Source organism: Vulpes vulpes, chromosome 1, assembly GCF_048418805.1.
Source record: "Vulpes vulpes isolate BD-2025 chromosome 1, VulVul3, whole genome shotgun sequence".
NCBI classification, from domain to species: Eukaryota; Metazoa; Chordata; class Mammalia; order Carnivora; family Canidae; genus Vulpes; species Vulpes vulpes.
In genome coordinates, this window is record NC_132780.1 from 74,839,501 (window position 1) to 74,861,603 (window position 22,103).

At 40.8% G+C, this 22,103-nt stretch overlaps 1 protein-coding gene across 1 annotated transcript in view; it reads left to right on the top strand.

Annotated features, from left to right (window-relative positions):
• The first annotated feature begins 2,793 nt into the window (after window positions 1-2,793).
• Window positions 2,794-22,103, top strand: part of TMEM242 (transmembrane protein 242) — a 30,988-nt gene continuing 11,678 nt past the window's right edge. The window contains exons 1-3 of the mRNA XM_072767179.1: window positions 2,794-2,933; window positions 3,677-3,777; window positions 9,289-9,426. Of these exons, the coding sequence (XP_072623280.1) occupies window positions 2,846-2,933; window positions 3,677-3,777; window positions 9,289-9,426 (327 nt within the window). The 5' untranslated portion in view covers window positions 2,794-2,845. The remainder of the gene's footprint in view (window positions 2,934-3,676; window positions 3,778-9,288; window positions 9,427-22,103) is intronic.

The window sequence follows — 22,103 nt, forward strand, 5'->3', positions numbered from 1 at the left end:
TGTCTGTTGGCCAGCTGTATGTCTTCTTTGGAAGAATGTCTATTCAGATCCTCCGCCCATGTGTGTGGTTTTTTCTTTTTGCTATCGAGTTGTATGAGTTCCTTATATATTAGATATTAGCCCCTTATCAGGTATATGATGGGCAAATGTTTACTCCCATTCAGTAGGTTTTATTTTCATTTTGCTTGTGATGTCTGCACGCAGAAGTTTTGGGCCTGTTGTATCCCCACTTATATCTTTGCTTTTGTTGTTTTTAAAAATAGAGCTGCTTTTATATCCTGGCTCTGATTCTTAACAGCTGTGTGAGTTGAGCAAGTTAATTAGTCTGAGTTTATGAAGAAAATTAAATGAGATAACATATTTGAAGCACTTAGCACAATGCCAGACATATAGAAAGTACTCAGCAAATGTTAGCTGCTGTGATCACTCTTTTGTATGAAGGAAAAGAGAAAGGATGAGTCCTAAAGACTTTCAACAAGTTAGCACAGCATTTACCAATTTAAAGGGCTCTTTCAGACTCTGGCCTTGTGTTTCCAGGGCATTCACAGTTTAGATAAATTTTGTGTGATTTCATCCACACAGAAATTTGAACAGAGCAGTAGTTGTCAATCAGACTGATCATTTAAATCCCTAGTGGAGGATTTTTAATCTTATTTTTTATTTTTTTTTAAGATTTTATTTATTTATTCATGAGAAACACAGAAAAAGAGAAGCAGAGACACAGGCAGAGGGAGAAGCAGGCTCCATGCAGGGAGCCTGATATGGGACTCTATCTGGGGACTCCAGGATCACACCCCAGGCCGCAGGCGGCGCTAAACCGCTGTGCCACTGGGGCTGCTACTGGAGCTTTAAAAAAAAAAAAAAAAAAAAAAGTTTTAAAATTTATTTTTAAGAGGGGGCGGGGCAGAGAGACAGAGAGAGACAATCTTTAGCAGGCTCTGCAGTGGGTGGAGCTCAATCCGACCACCCTGAGATCATTACCTGAGCAGAAGTTAAAGTCAGACTCTTAGCGGGGTGTCCTCCCTTTTTAAAAAATATTTGTTTTTTTAGAGAGGGAGAGAGGTGGAGAGAGAGAACGAGCGCCCCATAGAGCTTTAAAACTGCCCTGCTTGGACCTTCAGAGCAATCATCCTCAGTGGTAGGCCCTGGGCATCTATAATTTACAATTTTCCCTAGGCAACACTATAAAACAGCTGCTACAATTAAAAGGTATGATAGCTAGAACTAACATGTATTGAGTATCTATATGTGCCAGGCACTATGCTAACTTCTTTATTTATATTGCTTCCTTAATTCTCGCAGCAACTTACAAGGCGGGTATTACCTGTTCCTTTTACATATGAAGAAACTGAGGCAGAGAGCCTCGATAACTCAGCCAAGTTCACACAGCAGAGAAGTGACTTGGGACCTGAGCCCAGGTTTGAGCTACCAATTGCAATTAACAAATGCATTTATTTACTCATTCACCCCAAATGTATTATGTGTGACCAGGTAATGAGTTAAGAGCCAGCGAATCTAAAAATGAATTTTAAAAAAATCTCCATCCCGGGACGCCTGGGCGGCTCAGCGGTTGAGCGTCTGCCTTCGGCTCAGGGTGTGATCCCGGGGTCCTGGGATCGAGTCCCACATCCGGCTCCTTATGGGGGGAGGCTGCATCTCCCTCTGCCTGTGTCTCTGCCTTTCTCTCTCTCTGTCTCATGAATGCATAAATAAAATCTTTTTTAAAAACTTCATCCCCGGGATCCCTGGGTGGCGCAGCGGTTTGGCGCCTGCCTTTGGCCCAGGGCGCGATCCTGGAGACCCGGGATCGAATCCCACGTCGGGCTCCCGGTGCATGGAGCCTGCTTCTCCCTCTGCCTGTGTCTCTGCCTCTCTCTCTCTCTCTCTCTCTCTCTCTGTGACTATCATAAATAAATAAAAATTTAAAAAAAAGAAAGTGAAAATATTAAAAAAAATAAAAATAAAATAAAAACTTCATCCCCACCCTCAAGAAGTTCGGGCTTGTGTGTGTGTGTGCAGAATGAACAAATGACAGATTGTCACATTTTAAAAGATGATGTCATGCGTCTGTGTTTGGGGCTGAAGAGGTTTTCCCTCCCAGCCTCTTGCTGCCTGCCGGTGACCTTTCACAGACTGCAGCGCCGCCGGCCAACGGCCCCCGACCGTGAAGCCGAAGCCCAGGCGCGCTGGGGGCCGCGAGCGCCTGCATCTCCCCGCGGGAAGGGCTCCAGGCAGCCCTCGGGCCCTCCGCAGCGGTCTCGCTCTCCCGGGGGCGGCGGGACAGCCGGCCACTCTCCTGCTAGGTCCGTCCATCGAAGTGCGGGGAAGGAGGGTGTCATCACTTCCACCCAAAGCGACGACTGCTTGCAGACTTCCCAGGGAAGGACAGAGCCCAGACCGAGACCTGCTTTCTTAGGATCGTGACGCACGGGCGCCGGTGGACGTCCTGGGCGTGACGTCAGGCCGACCCCCACGCGGAGCTCCAGGGACTCGAACCCGCGCCACCCGGGCTGCGGCGCCGTCCGCGACCGCTCACTGCCTCCTAGAGTCCGAGCGGGGCACTGTGTGTGCCCGAGACGCGCCGCACTGGCCGCCGCGGTCAGCCCCGCCGGGCAGCCACCGACCCAACCTGCGAGGACACCGCGCCCGGGGCAGGGGTGGGTGCACCGCGACGAGGAGCAGGAGGAGGAGGAGGAAGAGAGGGAGGGTTAGGGGTCGGCGGGCGTTCCGGACCAGTATTCAGGACGCACCGGGAGAGGTGGTAGCGGAACCTTTCTCCTCCGCCTCGCGCCTGCCTCCCCCGGACCCTAGTTGGCGTGGGACGCGGTCGTGGAGGTCCCTAAACATGGACACAGCAGGTGCTGGGTCCGGGCGGCCGTCCTCGAGCCTCGAGCCTCCGGGGTCCGCAGACGATCGACTTTTCCTGGTGAAAGGTGTGGTGTGATGAGGGGTGCTGGAGTCGGAGCGACTGTCCCGGGGCCCGCGCTGGAGCCGCCGTTCCCACACACCTGGCCCTGGGAGACCTTCCCAGCACCCCCCCCCCCCCCCCCCGAGTTTAGCTGGTGGAGACCGGCCTGTCGGGGGTCGTGCGCGGTGGAACCTCCCCTGGGCCGGGTGGCTGGTCCCGCGAGGCGTCCGTGCGCTACCTTCCCACCGTCCCCCTTTCTAGGTCGCACTATCTGGTTTTCCTCCCCGGGAGAAACTTCAAGCCCCTACCCCTCACCCCCCACCCCGCCCCCGGAGAAGGGGAAGGGAGGGGAAGGGACCCTGCGCCCGTTCTCAGCGCCCGGGAACGACCCCGCAGAACTAGACGCCGTGAGGTTACCTTTGGCAAGAGCTGCCTAGCTATCGCTTCTCAAATTTCAAAAGTGACTTAAAATCTAATTTAGTTTTTTTTAAGATTTTATTTATTCATGGGTGACAGAGAGAGGCTGAGGGAGAAGCAGGCTCCACGCAGGGAGCCCAATGTGGGACTTGATCCCGATCCCGGGACCCCAGGACCACGCCCTGGGCTGCGCCACCCAGGGATCCCCTTAAAATCTAAATAGTGTCTGAACTTACCTGGATACGTCTTTTTAACTTAAGGTGTTTTTTTTTTTCTTTAATATCTCTCCTCACCCTCCACGCCCTCCGCCCTCCCCCTTCTCCCCCCCCCCCCAAAAAAAACCTTTGGCAGGTGGAGTTTTCCTTGGAACTGTGGCTGCCGCAGGAATGCTAGCTGGATTTGTTACAACATTGTCATTGGCTAAAAAGAAAAGCCCTGAATGGTTCAATAAGGTTTGTGACTCGGAAATCCATTCCTAGCACTGTTACTGTTTACAGATAATTGGCAGCTGTTGTGCATAGAAGTAAAGAAAACGTTGGTGGCCTTTCATATGGTTTTAAGAAGTAAGCCTATATCCACCTCATAGATTCAGGAAGCGTACAAATTAATCAATTCTTTATTTTCACTTAGAAAGAAGTCTTTAATTAATTATGTGCTTTCTTAAATTTTAGCAGAACAAGACTTTGAAAGCTCATCCAGTACATTTCCTATTCACAACATGACTAAATCTAAAGCTGGGTAATTCCCTATTAGTTATAAGACGGCCCAATATTTTATGTACCATAAAAAAAATGATGCCAGTTAAATTCTTGACACAAAACTAATTGCCAGAGGCATTTCTATTTATTTATTTATTTATTTATTTATTTATTTATTTATTTATTTATTTATTTATTTCAGTAAGCTCTGTACCCAGTGTGGGGCTTGAAGGCACAACCTCATGATCAAGAGTTTTCATGCTCTACTCACAGAACCAGCCAGGCACCCCACCAGAGGCATTTCTATTTCAAAAATGTTAAATTGTTGAAGTAAAGTGCATCTTATATTAATGAAAAACGTGGGTCAGCCCCTGGAACCCAGAGATCACACATGCTTGTGTGCTACTGTGGCTCCACTCCCCAGAAAGGTGCCTGACACATAAGTGCTCAATTTGGGTTGAATGACCATAATCTACTTATGCCAGAAAATTCTTACTCCATGAGCAAGATTGAGTAATCACTCATGTGGTCATATCCCCAGTTGATGACTTCTCATTGACTTGTAGTTACTTTTTTTGCATGTGTTGTCCTGTCTCTGCCCTCTCCATCCCACATGACTTACTTATCCATCATTTCATTGCTTCAACAAATGTTAACTTGGGATCTTTTATGTGTCAGGCACTGTGCTAGCCAAGTCCAAGAGATATAAAAATGAACAAAACATCTGCCCTTCAGGAAGCTAGCATCTGGTGCAAGAGATAGATATCAAATATTTACACAATTAACTATAAAATTACAATTCGATGTTTGAAGAACAGTTTTATGTGAAATATCATAAACCAGTCGAGTTCCCTTTCTACTGGTATTTTTAATAATCTGATATCATACTTAAGCATTGTAAATACTGTAAAGGAAAAAGACCACATTTAAAAGTGCTTTTGGTCCCCATCTGAATACTAAGGGCTTAAATGGAGCTACCCAAATCACTGTGGTGAACCTTGTGGTCATTTTCCCCCTGTATTATAGAATATTTTCAGGGCAGAAATATATCTTGTAGCAGAAATCAGTAAAGCCTAACTGATAGTGATGCTTTAACAATTTGCGCTGATTTCTAAGCCTACATTACCATGTTAACCTTTAGGTCATAGACCTTTCTGAGAATCTGATGAAAGCTAGGGATTCTCAGGAAAAGAAAACACATACCCACATTTACAACTTAATATTCTATTTTGTGGTTCTGTGATTTGATTATCACATATGCCCCATCAAACATGGTGGTTTTCAATCTGTGGTCCATAGAACCCTAGGGATCCTAGGAAACTCTAGGGGGGGGTGGTCTATAAGGTCCAAACTTTTCATAATACCAAGACATTTGTGCTAATGGTAGAGAAGGGGGGGGGGTGGTCTATAAGGTCCAAATTTTTCATAATACCAAGACATTTGTGCTAATGGTAGAGAAGCATGTAGGGGGTAAAACTGTTGGTGCCTTGGTGTAATCACGGTAGTGGCACCAAACTACTAGCAGGCATTGTGTTCTTCATTACCATGCATCTGCAATTTATTCTTTTTTTTTTTTAAAGATTTTATTTATTTATTCATGAGAGAGACAGAGAGAGAAGCAGGCTCCATGCAAGGAGCCCAGTGTGGGACTCAATCCCAGGATCCTGGGATCACGCCCTGAGCCGAAGGTAGGTGCTCAACCACTAAGCCACCCAGGTGCCTGCCTCTACAGTTTAAAAAAAAAACAAAAAAACAAAAACCTCACGGCATAAGAATATCTTTGTTATAGCAGTAAAATTATTAATTTTATTAAATATTAACCTTTGAATATCCCTCTTTAATATTCTACATGAAGAAATGGGAATTGCACATAAAGCACTTCTGATTTATTTCAAAGAAAGATGGTTTTCTCCAGGATAAGCAATTTATGATTAAGTTGCATGCTGAACTAGCTGCTTTTTTTTTCATGTAATATCATTTTTATTTGAAAGAACAACTGACAAACTATAGTTATTCAGAAGTGGATATTTGTCAGACATTTTCTTCAAAATGAACAAAATGAGCCCAATGTCATCTCTTCAAGCAAGTACTTGTCAGTTTTTGTTGCCAATGATAAAATTGGAGCTTGCAAGTGAAAACTAAATCTTAGGAAACTTGTATCTGTCATTGTGAGCTTAATAACTGCTCAGTACTTAAAGGTTTTTCTGAGGAGATTGGTGGTAATATTTATGATGTGAAATATTAAATATTTAATAAATGGTGTCAACATTGGAAAGGTCTGCATCACTTGGTAAATCAATATTTTCTGAATGATCATAATGCATGGATAAAAGGCCCATTCGAAATACAAAATAGACTAATGGATTTCACTGTAACAAAGTACAGAAAACTCATCAGTGTGACTTCAGATTCTACAGTGCATGCAGCTATTTGGGAAGTTTTGGTGGAACATCAAGGAAGGAAGGCTATTAAAATACTTGTCCCTTTTCCAACCACAGATCTCTGTAAGGCTGGATTTTATTCAAGTTCTTCAACCAAAAAACATATTGCAGCAGATTGAATACAGAAGCATTTATGAAAATTCATCTGTCCTTTGTTAAGCCAAACATTTTAAAAGATTAATCGAAATGTAAAACATTGCTTCCTTGAATTAAATTCTTTTGTTTTGTAAGAAAGTTGTTTTCATAAAAATAGGTTTATATTAATCTATATTGGGTTTATTTTTAAATGAGTTAATACTTAAAATTTAAGAATTTTGGGACACCTGTGTGGCCTAGTGGTTGGGCGCTTACCTTTGGCCCAGGGCATGATCCCTGGGGTCCTGGGATTGAGTCCCCCACTGGACTCCCCACAGGGAGCCTGCTTCTCCCTCTGTCTGCGTCACTGCTTCTCTCTCTCTCTGTGAATGTTTTATGAATAAATAAATCTTAAAAAAAATTAAGAATTTCTTAGTTTTAATTTCTAATATTAAATATTAACAAGTATAACACCCATAAACAGAACTCTTTTGAGATCCAAGTATAAATGGATCCTGAGGCCAGAAAGTTTGAGAACCACTGTTCTGGATGGTTAAATGTGTTGTGCAAAGTTCTGCCTCCCCTCTGGGGAAATATTTGAATCAGGGCATTACCATTGATCCAGACTCAGAGAGGCTCAGAGGTTCTGGAGCAGTTAATGCATTTACACTGAGCAAGTGCCAGTTTAAGAATACCACTTAGGCAGTATACTTCATAGTTACTGCCTGGCAGTTTTCTCTGTCTTTTTTTTTTTTTTTTTTTAATTTTCTCTGTCATTGATAGTGATAATAACATGTAGCATTTGAATGCTTACCACGTGCTAGTTGCTGCTGTAAGGATTAGGGTTCATTGAAGCCTTATCACAACCCTATGGGATACTGTTATTTTAATGTCCCCATTTAACTGAGGCATACATGGATTAAATGACTTGCTCACCATGCCATTCTTAACATCTTTGATTATTTTTGGAGAAGGAATTCTATTTTTAGCCTTTTTAAATGTAAATTTAAAAAAAAAATAGACTTCTGGGGCAGCCCGGGTGGCTCAGTGGTTTAGCGCCGCCTTCAGCCCAGGGTGTGGTCCTGGAGACCCGGGATCGAGTCCTGCATCAGGCTCCCTGCATGGAGCCTGCATCTCCCTCTGTGTATGTCTGTGCCTCTCTCTGTCTCTGTGTCTCTCATGAATAAATAAATAAAATCTTTTTTTTTTTTTAAATAGACTTTTGTTGGGACACCTGGGTGGCTCAGTGGTTCAGCATCTGCCTTCAGCTCTGGGCATGATCCCAGGCTCCTGGGATTGAGTCTTGCATCTGGCTCCCCACAGGGAGCCTGCTTCTCCCTCTGCCTATGTCTCTGCCTCTCTGTAAAAAAAAAAAAAAAAAAAAAGACTTCTGTCCATTAGCCTGGAATCTATGGAATCTAGGAATCTAGGTGTTCATTTTAATACAGATTTAGATTGCAACTCAGGACTTTAAGATGACCTTTTAATTGGAGACTGCCTACACTGCTATTATTTCAGGAGAATGGTCATCATTTCTTTAAAGCCCTGACTGCATTATCTTAAGCTGAGTCTCCCGCTAGAAAACTGGGAGTTGAAAGGCAATAGTAAGTGCCAAATGAACATTCATTTTTCTTTGTCCTTCATTGAATAAAGAGAGGAAAATGTAACCTAAGGTGGTGTTTAAAAACACATGTATGTATGTAATACATACATAATTTCTATCCTTCCCAAGGAAATAAGGAATTTTTAACTTAAGTTTCTAAAATAAAACGTAGGCACTTAAATTGACCCCAGTTTAACAATACTTGGTTAATGACACTGCTTCTGTATGAAAATTCAGGCCAGTTAGAAGTAAGTGAATTTATGTGAGATCTGTGGTATCTAGAGAACCACTCTGAAATTACAACAACATGAAAAAGGGGATAAGACTTGTTTTTATCATAGAAAATAGCTGAAGAAACATCTCTTGAAAATCTGGTTAGGTCTCAGGTATATTACAAAAAAGTGTCAAAGTCAGCAAATACTGAGTCTAGCTCAGTGCCTTCAGTGATGGGGTGGTTATTCCCTTTTGAAGCATGCATTGCATTCCTATTCTTCAGTCAAGTTTGTATGCTGGTAGTCTGAAAGTTGTTCAGTTATGATGGTTATAGGTTTTTACCTTTTTATGACGCCTTGAAACCCAAGAGGAGAATCATTTATTTTCTAGTTTCTCATTAATAGCTACCCTAAGCTGAGTTTCTTCTACATACCCTGCATTTAGCGTATACATTTTAAAGTCTTTGCAGTGACTTAGATTAGCTCACTTCTTTGAAGAACTCCTCCTTAAAGCTTCCTCTAATTACAACAATAGATTAGGTATCATCCTCTGGGACCATGGTGCCCTATATGTATGGTTCTATTGTTACACATCCCATTTAGATCATAATTAACTTTTATGTGTCTGTGTCCTCCTCCCTCTCCCAGGTCCACACTGCCCCCCCCCCCATGGGGGTGATTAAAATCTTTAGAAAGAAATTACCCTACTTCCCTTTTTGTCTCTAGTACCTAGCACAGCTCCTGGCAATGCCCTGCCTACTCAAATACCTATCAATCAGAGAACTTGTGACTTGTGACTTAAGTCTTAAAGTTATTAAATAGAAAAGCTGGTATTTGAAAGCGGGTTGGTCTGGCTTCCCAAAATTAGGGTGAAATTCATACAGTCATGAATTTCCAAACTAATCATGATTTTTCTTTTCTGTCTTCATTGCAGGGAAGTATGGCCACGGCTGCCTTACCAGAGAGTGGGTCTTCCCTTGCCTTGCGAGCCTTGGGTTGGGGCTCCCTTTATGCATGGTGTGGGGTTGGTGTGATCAGCTTTGCTGTCTGGAAGGCTTTAGGAGTTCACAGTGTAAGTAACTAAAATCCTGTGATTGGTATCTGGAATGTTCTACTTTCTGTGGTCTAAATATGCCTTATTTTCAAGAAGAGTGTGTGTGTGTGTATATATAATTTATACTCTAAGCTAAAAAGCTATATATTGGGAATGTTTGGCTTTTTTTTAAACTACTGGTAGGAAGTTCTGTAGACCAGGCTATTTGTGACAGGTAGTTTGGCAGTTTGGAATAGGTGGCAATGGTGGAGTTGACGAAAGAGGTTCTGGATGTATTTTGAAGGTAGAGTCAACAAGGACTTGTTATACGTCGGATGTGAGAGGTGGGAGAAGAAAACGTTGTCAGGGATCTCCCAAGGCTTTTGGCCTGAGCAGCTAGAAGATGGATGGCGACCAGGAAACAGATGGTCAGGGACAATGGCAAAAGCTCAGTTTGGGGCCTGTGAATTTGAAATATCTGTTAGATAACTAAGTGGAGAGTCAAGAAAGCAGTTAGCTATAGAAGTTTGGAATTCAGAGGAGCAGCACAAAGTAAAGATATAAATTTGAGGCTCTTCAGGATGTGGATAGTATTCAGAGACGGGATCAGATGAGCTCATCAAGGCATTGAATGTAGAGAGAAAAGAGGTCTGAGGAAGGAGCTCTGGGCACTCCCAAGGTTGAGAGATTGGGAAATACGGAGGAAATTAGCAAAGATATTTCCCTACCAAAGGAGAAAACCAGGGAGAACCAGGAGAACGGTGACTTGGACGCCAGGTGAAGAGGGTGTATACTAAGGTTAAGTCCTATCAGATGAGACTCAGTAGTTCGCCAGGTTAACAAAGTAGCAGTCCTTGGTGGGTAAAGCCTTAGGTGAAGTGAATCCAAAAGAGAAGGGAGGAGAGGGATGATATGTATAGATACATTTTGAGCTCTGCTTTACAGAGAAAGAAAGAGATGGGGTCATTGGAAGGGGAGTGAGATCGAGAGGTGTTTGGTTTTTTGTTTTTATGTTGGGAGAAATAATAGCATGTGAGTGTGCTGATGAGATTGACTCAGTAGAGAGGGGGAAATTGCAAGGGAGAGGGAGTGATAAGTAATATTATTGGCATTACTGAGTTTTTCACATTGGGTTTAATCATAACTGAACATAGGCAGTTATTGTACTTTCCACTCAAAATATACTAATAGGTAAATGTTGCTTTTCTCCTGGTCTGATTAACCTTTATTTTTGACATAACTGCTGGCTAGTAATTGTTTATAATGATAAAGTTGTGTTTACCTAGAAAAGTTAGAAAACTTGTAACTGAAGATTTGTGATGATTTTTTGTTACTTCAATTTTGCTTTTGACCAGTATAAAATCTGTCCTTCCATTGCAGGCATTGTACCAGACATTTTTGACATAGCAGACTATTTAACCTTCACAATAACTATGAAGCAGATAGTACTATCCCCCATTTTATAAATGAGGAAATTGGGATTCAGAGAGGTTAGGTCACTTGTCCAAAATCACACAGCTTGTAATTGACAGAGTCAAGATTTGGATCCAACTCTGACAGTCTTTAGAAGCTAGATTTTTTTCCAATGTTACCTCCCCTAGCTAAGGTAGGAAATAAAGGAGTAGTTGGAAGGAGCTAGGATGAGAGGAGGGATGTTGTAAATTTGATGTTGATTGTGATGTGATCTATACATTCTTGATAACTTGACAGGTTTTACTGGGTATCTTTTTTTTTTAAGGATTTTTTTGAGATTTTATTTTATTTATTTATGACAGTTAGAGAGAGGCAGACATAGGCAGAGAGAGAAGCAGGCTCATTGCAGGGAGCCTGATGTGGGACTCCATCTCAGATCCCAAGATCACGTGCTGAGCCAAAGGCAGACGCTCAACTGCTGAGCCACCCAGGCGTCCCTACTGGGTATCTTTAATGTGGGCCTCACTTCCACCATTGTAATTAACATTAGTCAGCTATGACCAGCCATTCTTTCCTCATAAAAGAGAAGCCGTCCTTTTAGCCTTCATCTTCAGTTGAAAAATGCTTAGAGTATAAAGGTAAAGCAGGATTTATTTGTATATAAAATATGAGAGCAGTTATTTGAAAATAAGTGGAAAAAACTGGGGGGGAAATATGTCCAGTAGAAATATGTGAATGAATTATGGGTGTGCGGGTGAATTTTCTATTTTACTTTTCTCTTTGTTTCTTTAATATGTATTGCTTTAACAGTAATACTACCTCTTTAAAAAAAATAGTATTAGATTTTATTTTTATTAATTTATGCTAAAAATTAAGCACAGCTGCCTAGAAGATCACAAAACTTCTTTGACTACATGTGAAATATAATTGAGGGCATGAAATATTTAATAATAAGATTATTAAGCTTTTAGTTTCTATAAAAATGGTGGTCTGTTAGAACTCTATATTGACTTCATGGAATTGATAGGTGGTATTTCCAGAACTTAGTCATGTAGGTCATAAACTGAGTAATACAGTTTTAAGATATTTTAACATAAAAATAGCCTTTGAATAAGAAGAGTCATAATGAATCAATCCAAATTTTCATTGACCAACAAAATTAGGTTATTTAGATTAAGTTCTTTGCTCAAGAACTTGGGCTTTATGGGCTATCTGGTGCTATTCTAGTTTCTTAGAATGTGAACTTCTTTTTATGGCACCAATAGGAGGATTATGGCCTAAATAAAATAGTTGGGCAAGAAAGATTATTTTCTGATCTGCACTACTGAATAAAAGGACACTTGGAATCTTTTATATCTCATGTCTTTAACTAAAGCATGAGAATACAAATATACTCTCCCTACCTGGAGGTCCTTAGGAATATCAATTTGATCTCCACATCTGAGAAGTCTTGCAGAAAAATCAACAACTGATAGTTTTTCAAGGGCATACCTTTTAAAAGCAGTGGTGTTTATTAATTTGTTCATTCAGAAGATATATGTGGGCCTACCTTGAGCCAGGCACTGTGCCAAGACAGGGCTCCCCAGGAGACTGTTATTATGGAAAGGCTTTGGTTTTAAGACTCTGTAAGCAAACTCTTATTATATGACCCAATGTGAGTCTTGTGGAAAGCAATATGGTATATCTCAGTTCTGCACTGAGTTTTGAGGATAATTATGAGGTTGCTCTGAGTCCTCAGTTATCTTTCCATGACTGAAGAAAACAATCTTAGAAAATGCTGGACAGAAATGGCCCAGATCTGTGCACTCAATAAATAATTGATATGATCATTCTAGGTAAATTCAGGTAAATCAAAATCAGTCCCAGTTCAAATAATTGTTGGTAGCAACCTTGAATTGTATTAAATCAAGATAAACCTAGTTCAAAAAAAAAGCAGGGTTCCATCTACTGGCTGAAAGAGCTCAGTTCACATTCCTTATTTTAATTCACAGCTACATCTGCTGGCTAACCGAGGGCATGCTGAAATGCTTGAAGCTAAGCTATTCAGTTCCTTAAAAATATTTTGAATTTATGCTTTGTTTATTCATAGTTATTATGGAATTTCATTTCACATAGAACATGTATAATATATCAGATATAAATTTATATTTTACCAATAGTCTATCATTTAGAGATTCCACAAAAGGAGAGCTAGTAGAGGCTATCTTGTTAGCTGACTGAAGCCAGTAGGCATACCCAGGATTTAAGGTGGGAGCTTCCCTGCCTTCATATAGGAACCAATTCAAATTCAGCCTGGGATTGTCTCACCGTTTCCCGCCTGCTGAGCAGTGTTGTGGGCCAGCAAGCAAGGCCTGATTCCTTAGTATGGATTCATCAATTACTTTGACTTATAGTATTTTATCATCTGATTATGGCTGATATGGCATTAACTTTATAACAGTAACTTAACTGTGAAAAGAATGAGCATTTACGATGGGCCTGTGGTTCCCTACTGCAGCTGATGATCTCCAAATGGTCCTAGAAGACTGCCATGTTCAAGCCAGGTTCACACTGTGACAGTATGATTAGATCGTTTCTATTAGGAGCAGGTATTTTCAGTTTAGAATAGTTGAGATAAATGCTTGTCAGTGAGTAAATAAGGATCTCTAGAGATACCAACTAGTAATTCCCCAATTATCAAAAGAAAAGGCAGGGTACCTGGGTGACTCAGTCTGTTAAGCATCTGCCTTGCACTCAGGTCATGATCCCACATCAGGCTCCCTGCTCATTGGGGAGTCTGTTTCTCCCTCTCCCTCTGTTCCTCTCCTTGCTTATGCACTCTCTCTCCTCTCTCAAATAAACAATCTCTGGGGGGAAAAAAAAAACCTGCCACTTATAATTATGTCACTCAAGCACAAAAACTTAATTTTTGTACCTTTTCATATTTATATTAAGTATTGATACTTGAAAGGATTTCTGAAAAGAGTGAGTGCATTTATGGTTAGACTATTACGCCTTTTTTTTCTCCCCTTAGAAGGAAAGATATGGGATATATAAATAATTCCTGATTGATATGACTGGGAGCATTAGGGCTTTTTATGCCTGTGAACTCATCTTGTTCAACATTTGTTGGAGGTGAGGCTGTCTCAGAGTACTGGTCAGAATCACCATTGCTTACATTTACTGTGCCTTGTACTTAATACATTCATGATACCTGGTGTAGTTAGAATTGGCATAATTTATAATTGTTGCCTTCACAGGAACTAAAACCTCACAGGAACTAAACCTTATTTATAGTAAATAAAACTATGAATCAAAACATTTTTTAGTTACTGTGAAATACTTTAAATTGTCCAGAGACTTAAATGTAAAAAGTAACTTATAAATAAAGGGCATTTTTAGTTTAGTTTTTTACCAAGGAATAAGAGGTGTTTGCCTTTATTTACACATTCTGCTTGTTTTTAAAGAAAAACATGTTTAGGACCTGTCTTTTTTAAAACAAAGATAGCTTTGTAATTTTTTTTGTAAATTATGTACTCAGTGTTAAAGTAGAAAAGTACAAAAAAGGAGACAAAAATCACCAGAAATCTCACTGAGTTGTAATCATTTGTTACAATAAGAACATCCCTTCAGACTTTCTGTAAGCATATTCATATAATTGTATCTAAATGTTGTTTTACTGTTCTATTCTGGAACCTTTTTTCACTGAATAGCCACAAGAACATCTTTGCACAGTGGAGTATATAAATCTCCATCACTTTTAATGGCTACATGGTACTCCATTATATTATAATTTACTTAATCAGTCTTCTGCCAATAGCATTTAGATTGTAATTTTTCACTTTTAAAACACCATAGTGAACTTCTCTCTGCAGGCATGCATCTTTTTGTACTTTTCTTGGTCAGGAAATTTGTCCTAAAGACAGATGATGTTATTGTTGAATCCAAGGGCATTTAAAAAATGTTTTTGATATCTATCACTAAGTATGAAGTTTATACATCTAGAAGATACTGACAGCACATACAGGTTTCCTAGCACCCTTGCCATTCTCTTTGAAATGTTTGCCAATCTGATAGATGGAAAATAATCTTTTTCTTCCTCTATGCATCTCTCTGAAGTCCCTGCTACTATGAAGGCTTTTATGCAAATAATCTGTGATTGAAATCTTACTCATCTCTCCAGCCCATGTTGCCACCCGATCTGCTGATAGAGGTTGTTGCTTTCCCAAGAGCCCAGGCTTCCTTTTCCTGAAAAACAGAAGGTAAAGCATGTAAAAAAAAAAAAAAAAAAAAAAAAAAAACAGGTCTTAAATACTCCCAAAATTGGCATTTATCTCTCCTCTTCTACAAAAGATCCTTTCAGAGAAGTAACATTATGTCTTTCCTCTAGGATAGTACTGGATTCATTCTAATAAAATTTATTTTCTCCAGCCCTTTTTGATAGCTGCTGCTAAGTATACTTTTTATGTTAATGTTTATGTTCCTTTCTTAATGATCTTATGACCAGCTACATGGGCTTTTGCTAATTAGAGTAAAATCTTTTTCTTTTGACTTTTTGCTGATTTCAACATCTGGTAGATCTTGTATCAAATACATTTATTCCTACACCATTTTTAAGTTATTTGTCTCAAAGGAAGCAACATTGTAGGTGAATGATAGAGCCACAAAAGTAAATAAAACTATGAAAAACTTAGAAGTTTTTAACTTCTAAGATATCTAAGAAGGAAATAGACTGTATGCTTTGTACTTTTCTTTGGTTTCAGCCAAAGGTTTTTTTTTTTTTTAATTTTTATTTATTTATGATAGTCACAGAGAGAGAGAGAGAGAGAGAGAGAGAGAGAGGCAGAGACACAGGCAGAGGGAGAAGCAGGCTCCATGCACTGGGAGCCCGATGTGGGATTCGATCCTGGGTCTCCAGGATCATGCCCTGGGCCAAAGGCAGGCACCAAACTGTTGCGCCACCCAGGGATCCCCTCAGCCAAAGGTTAAAAACAAATCCGCTTCCTGGCAAATTGTGTAATGGTAGCCACTTCTGAGGGATTTGCAGGGGAAGTCTGAAAAGTGACTTAAATGATGTCCCTTCTGCATCCTTGCCTAATCTAATTTGAGAGCTTCCAAAGATCCCTACCAGCTTCTGTCTTCAGGAAGCAAACTTGAGTTCCTTACTCTGATTACCATGACATCAGCAGACCCCGCCTCGATTCCACTTTCTGATGGTACTTACTAGAATACCCAGCACACAGAGTCATCGTGATCTTGCACAGATCATTCTGTCAAGCTGAGGGCCTTCAGGTAGCGTAAGCATTGAGGAATATATTCCTGGAATCATTTTTAAATTAATTGGAAGTGGCACTGTGCATCACTTAAATTTAGGTCTGAGGTGACAAGAACATCTCTATAACCCTTATTTCCCATTCATTGCAGCTCTAATGGGCTTGGCATCCGTTGGTAAGAGGCACTCGATGTAATGTGGAAGAGCAATTTGGTGACAGAGACACCAAATCACAAGCACTTGCTCAGTTTAAAATGGGAGATAATGACCAATGTCGTATTTTGTTTTCTGGGGTTTTTTTGTTTTTTGTTTTTGCCTAAGCCAAGGTGGCAGAAAAAAAAAATCAGCTTTTTTGGCATATTGCCAAAATACCTCTCCTAAAAACTCACCAGTTCCCTTTTATAAGTAAAATAGGGCCCCAAGCATTTTATAAAGCGGGAATGTGCAACAATTACTAGAAAAGATAAGCTCTGTCATGAAAGCCTTCTTGTTCCAAAGCCTGATAGAAATTAGGCTTAATCACCTCAGGAATGTTCCCAGCCTTATTCCACTGGAGGAAAAGTATCCTTGATTTCATTTGGATTTTCTTTTTCTTTGTCTTATTTCTTAAACTGAGCATTAGAAAACTGGACTCACAGGAGCAGATCTCTCTAAATAAAGCATCGTGGAGTGAAGACCTGATAGCATACACTTCCCCCTAAGCTTGGTTGTAAAGGGTACCTATTATCGGTTGGTCACTTAGAAATATTTAAGAATCTATTAAAAAATTTTACATATATATGTTGATATATATATCATTATTAATTTACCAGTATAGCAGATAATGAAGTCGTCTCTTAAATTGAATTTTCCTGACTGAAATAATTTCTAACCATTTTAAGAAGAAAATTTTTTTAATGTGCTGTGTATCCACAACGTAGACCATACTGAACATAATTTCACTTTTTGATGACTCAGATTTATCAGTTATTATTTGCCTCTTGTGCTTTTGGAGTCTCAACCTTTATAGTTCTTTATTCTTTTTGTTGAGTTTTCTCAATCCTCCAAGTTATTTTTTCCTTCCTACTATCCCATTTACTTCTAAAATGCTGCTGCCTTATTTTATAAATTTTATGCCAGTTTCCTTGCTTTGCCCTTAAATTTTCTTCTTCACAGTGTCCATCCACTCTGGTGGCTCCATCCACATGCAGAAGGCTGCTAGGTCTGTGTTTATAGTTAATCTCTGAGCTCTTTGCTCACAGACCCACTTGCCTGGACACAGATGCTTGGGTGACCAGCAGGCATCATGTGCATTCCCACCTGAACTGATACATACTGACCCCTCCCCCATCCCCACCCTGCATCCTACTCCTGGATCACTCACGGTGAACGGTAGTATCATCCACAGAGCTGCCCAGAGCGAAGAGCTGATTCTGTCTATGGCCGCACTCTTTCCCACCCCTCTATCTAATCACTCACTGAGTCTTGCTTTTTGCACACCCCCACAGCCACTGTAGTTGGAGGTGTCTCCCTGCCCCAAGATGGTCACAACTAACCTGTTCTCTCTGCCTCCTGCCTGGCCTCTCCATAGTCCCTGATCCACACTTTGCAAGAGGGCTCTGGCCTTCATCTTCCCCAGACTTCTGCCTGCATCTGTACCACTCACTCTGCCTCTCTTCATGTCACCATGGGTGAGGTGTCCCTGCTGCTACCAGAGGCCACTGGCGCCATCTGCCAAAGGACCTTGCTCCCAGAATCACCTCAGCTGTTGCTGATTGTCAGTTTTCCCTCTACTGCAGCGTGCACACTGTTCAAGTTTCCCCCGCCTCTATAGATTGTCTTGAGGGTACTCATCTTTCTCCCAAAGCTTTCAGCTCATTCCTCTACTTCCCTTCCCTGGCAAAGACTTCCCAAAGGTGCTATCATAGTCACCACCTGCCCCTCCTCCCCTTTCTCCTCAGTACAGCTTCTTTTCTGGCTGTGGGGGAAACTGCTGGTCAGGGTCCCCAGGGTCTGTCTTGTTAGCACACACAGGTCTTCATCACCCTGTGACTTAACCTCTCAACATCATTTGACAGTTGAACATTCTCTCCTCCATAAAACACTGGCTATTGGCCTCTGAGACACCTTCAGCCTCCCTGGCCATTTTTGCACATCTTTGCTGGCGGCTCCTCCCTGGCCGAACTCTAAACATGGGGATTTCCAGTGGCTTCGTATTTGCACTCTTATGTTCTCCTTCTGTGCTCGGTCCCTCAGTCCCCTAGCTAGTCCCTAGCATTTTAAAACAGTCTGCACAATCTGATGTTGGATTGACCCCGCAGCTCCATGTTGTACATCATCAGTTATGTGTCTCAGAGGCACATCAACAACCTTTGTCTTAACCAGACTAAGCATCCTCACCCCTGTCCTCCCAGCTTGCTCCTCCCTTTGACATTCCCACTTCCAGCCAGGATCACTCCCATCCCCCTAGCCATTCCAGCCAAACCCCATCAGAGACTCATCTTGGGTTCTCTCGTTTCCCTTCATTCCCTTCATGTCATCCATGGTCAAGTCCTGCTCGGTGGCTGTGCGGCTGAACACAGCCTGACTCCTTTCGTCTCGCTCCACCTCCATTCACCTCTGGCCTAGCATATTGAAAGCTTCCTGGCCTCTCTTTTCCTTCCCCTGAACTTTTCCTCCACTGAGCAGCTGGAGATATTCGTAAAGTGTAAGGCAAGTCATGTCACTCTGAGAAACTCTTCAGTGGCTCCCAGTGAAGAAGTCTCGTGGGATGTAGCCCCACTGGCCTCACCGACCTCCTCTTGCACCACCCAGTCTGCCCTCCCACTCCACCACCACCACCACCCCCGCTGCAGCACACTGGCCTCCCTCCTCAGGGCTTTTTCTCCAGCTTTTCCAGGAGATTCCTTCCTTCCCCAGGAAGGCTCTGTGTTGGCATTTAGAGTTTCAGCCGGATCTTATATCATCTCTTCAGAGTAGCTTCCCTAGACCATCTGGTGTAAAATAAAGTAGCCTCTTTACTCCCACCACTCAGTTCCTCTCTGACAGTATCCTGTTTTCTTCTCTTCACAGCACAATTGCAGAATGAAGTTATAGTGACCATTTTCTTGTTTTATCTGTCCTTACAAAAAGAATGTAAATTTTAATAGAGACTTCATTTGTCTTGTTCATTGTCATATTCTTAGCACCTGTAACAGTGCTTGGCACAGAGGATGTATCCAATAAACACCTGTTGGATGAAATCTGATCATACTCTTTCTGCCATTTCAATGACTCACTCTTCCCTTGAGAATAAAATCCAAGTTCCTTGAAATGGTTTGGTCCCTCTCTTATCCCTTACTTATTCTTTAACCCACTGGTTCTTAATGGGAGCAATTCTGACTGCCCCTCCCCCCAGAAGAAAGATACTTGGCAACATCCACAGACATTTTTGGTTGTCCTAACTGTGGGGATGCTACTGGCATCTAGTGGATAGAGACCAGGTGTGCAGCTCAACATCCTGTACACTGGACAGGCCCCACCAAGAGTGATCGAGCACACATGTCCATAGTGCTGTGGTTGAGAGTCTGGCTGTTTCTATGTGTTGCACTCAAGAGTTCTAGCCATGCTGAAAGTCCATATTCTCCTAGTCTCTGAGCCTTGTCCTTGCTCATCTCCTCTGAGCACTCATTCCTCTTCCTACCTTTCCTGCTGCTGGCTCTGTTCTTTGCCTAGATGGAGTCTTGAGGCAAACTAATCTTTAACCATTACGACAGGGAGTTAATCTCTTCTGGCAGTTTTGAGGCTGTAAAGGTAACTTAAGCTTTTTTGAGATAAATTTAGGTTTTTACCTAAATTGAAGGTAACTTCCATATACAAAAATACCCTTCATGTCATTTTTTTTTTTTTTTGGATGAATAGAACTGTTATCAAGGACTACAGTATAATTTCTATTAATCCAACCACAGAGGATAATTGTTGTAAATTAATAAAGCCACACCTTTATAGAGCCTATCTCCATAAAATTAAGCTTTGTCAGTTTTTGGCTATGATTTGGGATGTTTAAACACATACCAGTGAATTTAACTTTCTTTGTTTCATGTTTTGTGCTACATTAAAATATTTCCTATTGAATGATTAATACATGTGGCTCTTTTAAGGGCATCAAAAATTATGTGTAGATAATGCATTTAAAGAACAAAAGTGAGATTTAGGTACTTTATTAGATGAACTTGCTGATTCCTGTTACGATATTTGAATACCATAAATAGAAGTTGATCACAGTGTTGTTCTGAATTGACAGTCTGCCTTTGTTCTATCAGGAGACAAAGCTTCATGTCCCTACTCCTGTCCCTGCCCAGCATTGCCAGTGTCACCGACAAAAGAAAATGCTTTAAGGTGCTGGTATTTGTAAAGACCTCCCACATACGGATTACAAAGTTATATAGATTTTAGTATATAAGCAATAGAATCACAGCCCACTAATTTGTTCTAAAACTACAATTTGCATTTTATGATTTTTAAATCACAAGACTTTTAAAATAATGATGTTTGTATAATATGCTCTACTTGCTGGTGAGTTTACAGCTTATAATATTAATACTGCTTTCATTGCAGCTTCTCTTTTTTTTTCTTTTCATATCAAGGGTTTTGTGCCCTTTTATTTTTTAAAATCTCTCCAAAGAACAAAACTTTTTACAAAACTAAAAAAATTTTAAAGGATGAAAATATTCTACCAGTACATATTTGTTTTACTGCATTTCTAGCACTGTAGAATTTCTTTCTTTTTGTATGTTCTGATTTGGTAGGTATTGACTCTGGCTTTGAAAACAGTTAAGGAATCTTTTAACTTATCCATAGCTTTATCTGAAACTTGTATATCAGCTTTGCTAAGAAACCCTAAAAAGACACCTACACATTTTACCTGCCCCTTAATTTAGAACTCTGGCACCAGGTGGATTCTCTAGTTGTGCTTTCCTATTTCTCTCACCTTTCAGCTAGCCCTACTTCACTGGGTTCTATATTCATTCTTTTCTACCATGAATATTTACTGAATTCACTTACCAAGCTCTGTTCTAGAGGGTAGTGATATGCTGTCAATAAAAGATTATCTCTGGAGTGACAAATTCATAAGTAATTACATTTAATTGTGATAAATCCTACAGTGGAGAGGTACAAAGACACTGGTGGCATAAGATTTTTAAAAGTCACTTCTGCTTGGGGGATTGTAGAAGACTGAGAGGATGGAATATTTAACTTCTAGATGGAAAAAAGGGCAAGGGAGCTGGGAGTGAGAGTCTAGGCAGGAGGAATAGAACGACTCTGTTGCAACCATTCCTGGTCCAGAGACTTACTGGTCATCTTCATTTCCTGCTTCCTCTCTGCTAAGGGACGTAATCAAGCATAATTCTGCCATCAGTTATCATAGTATGCTGTATTTTGAATAGAAAATTTGAGTTAGGTTAGGTTTTCCATTCAAAAGGAATAAAGAGCCACCTAGGGCAAGTCATTAGGGAGCTGTCTGGCTCTATTTGGCTTTCCATGTCTTTGACTAGACCTAAATCTACTCTGGAGGTCATGGGTGTCTCTGCCTTTCTTAGTTCTTCCCTTCTTATCTCAAGACTTACTGTAAATAAAAAGCTGCTTTGTTTGAGGTATTTTTATTTTGGAGAGTGTTATTTTCTCAAAATTGATTTAGTTGTGGCTAAGGGGAAAAACTGAAGAGGCAGCTGTCAGAGATTTTATTTCTGAAGAGGTTCAAACTCTAGAAAGAAAATTACTTTAGAAAGAAGTCATCTAGCTAAGAGTCTTTATGTGCTTGAATTTCATCTTCAAGAACACTTATCTTGGAAAATGACTTGACTGGTCAAAGGAATCATCATAGGAAGAAGGTGGGAACAGGCATCAGGTTAAAACATTTCCGTTATGACCTGGATAGAAGAAACGATCAAAAGTTGGTCTTTTAAAGGGATCCCTCTAAGGTGTTAGTCACCATTAAATAAAAATAATCATTTTAAAAACTCCAGTTTTTGACAAATGGTTACCATAAATCTGACCATCACTATGAAGAGAACTCATGTGTGCAGTGCTCTCA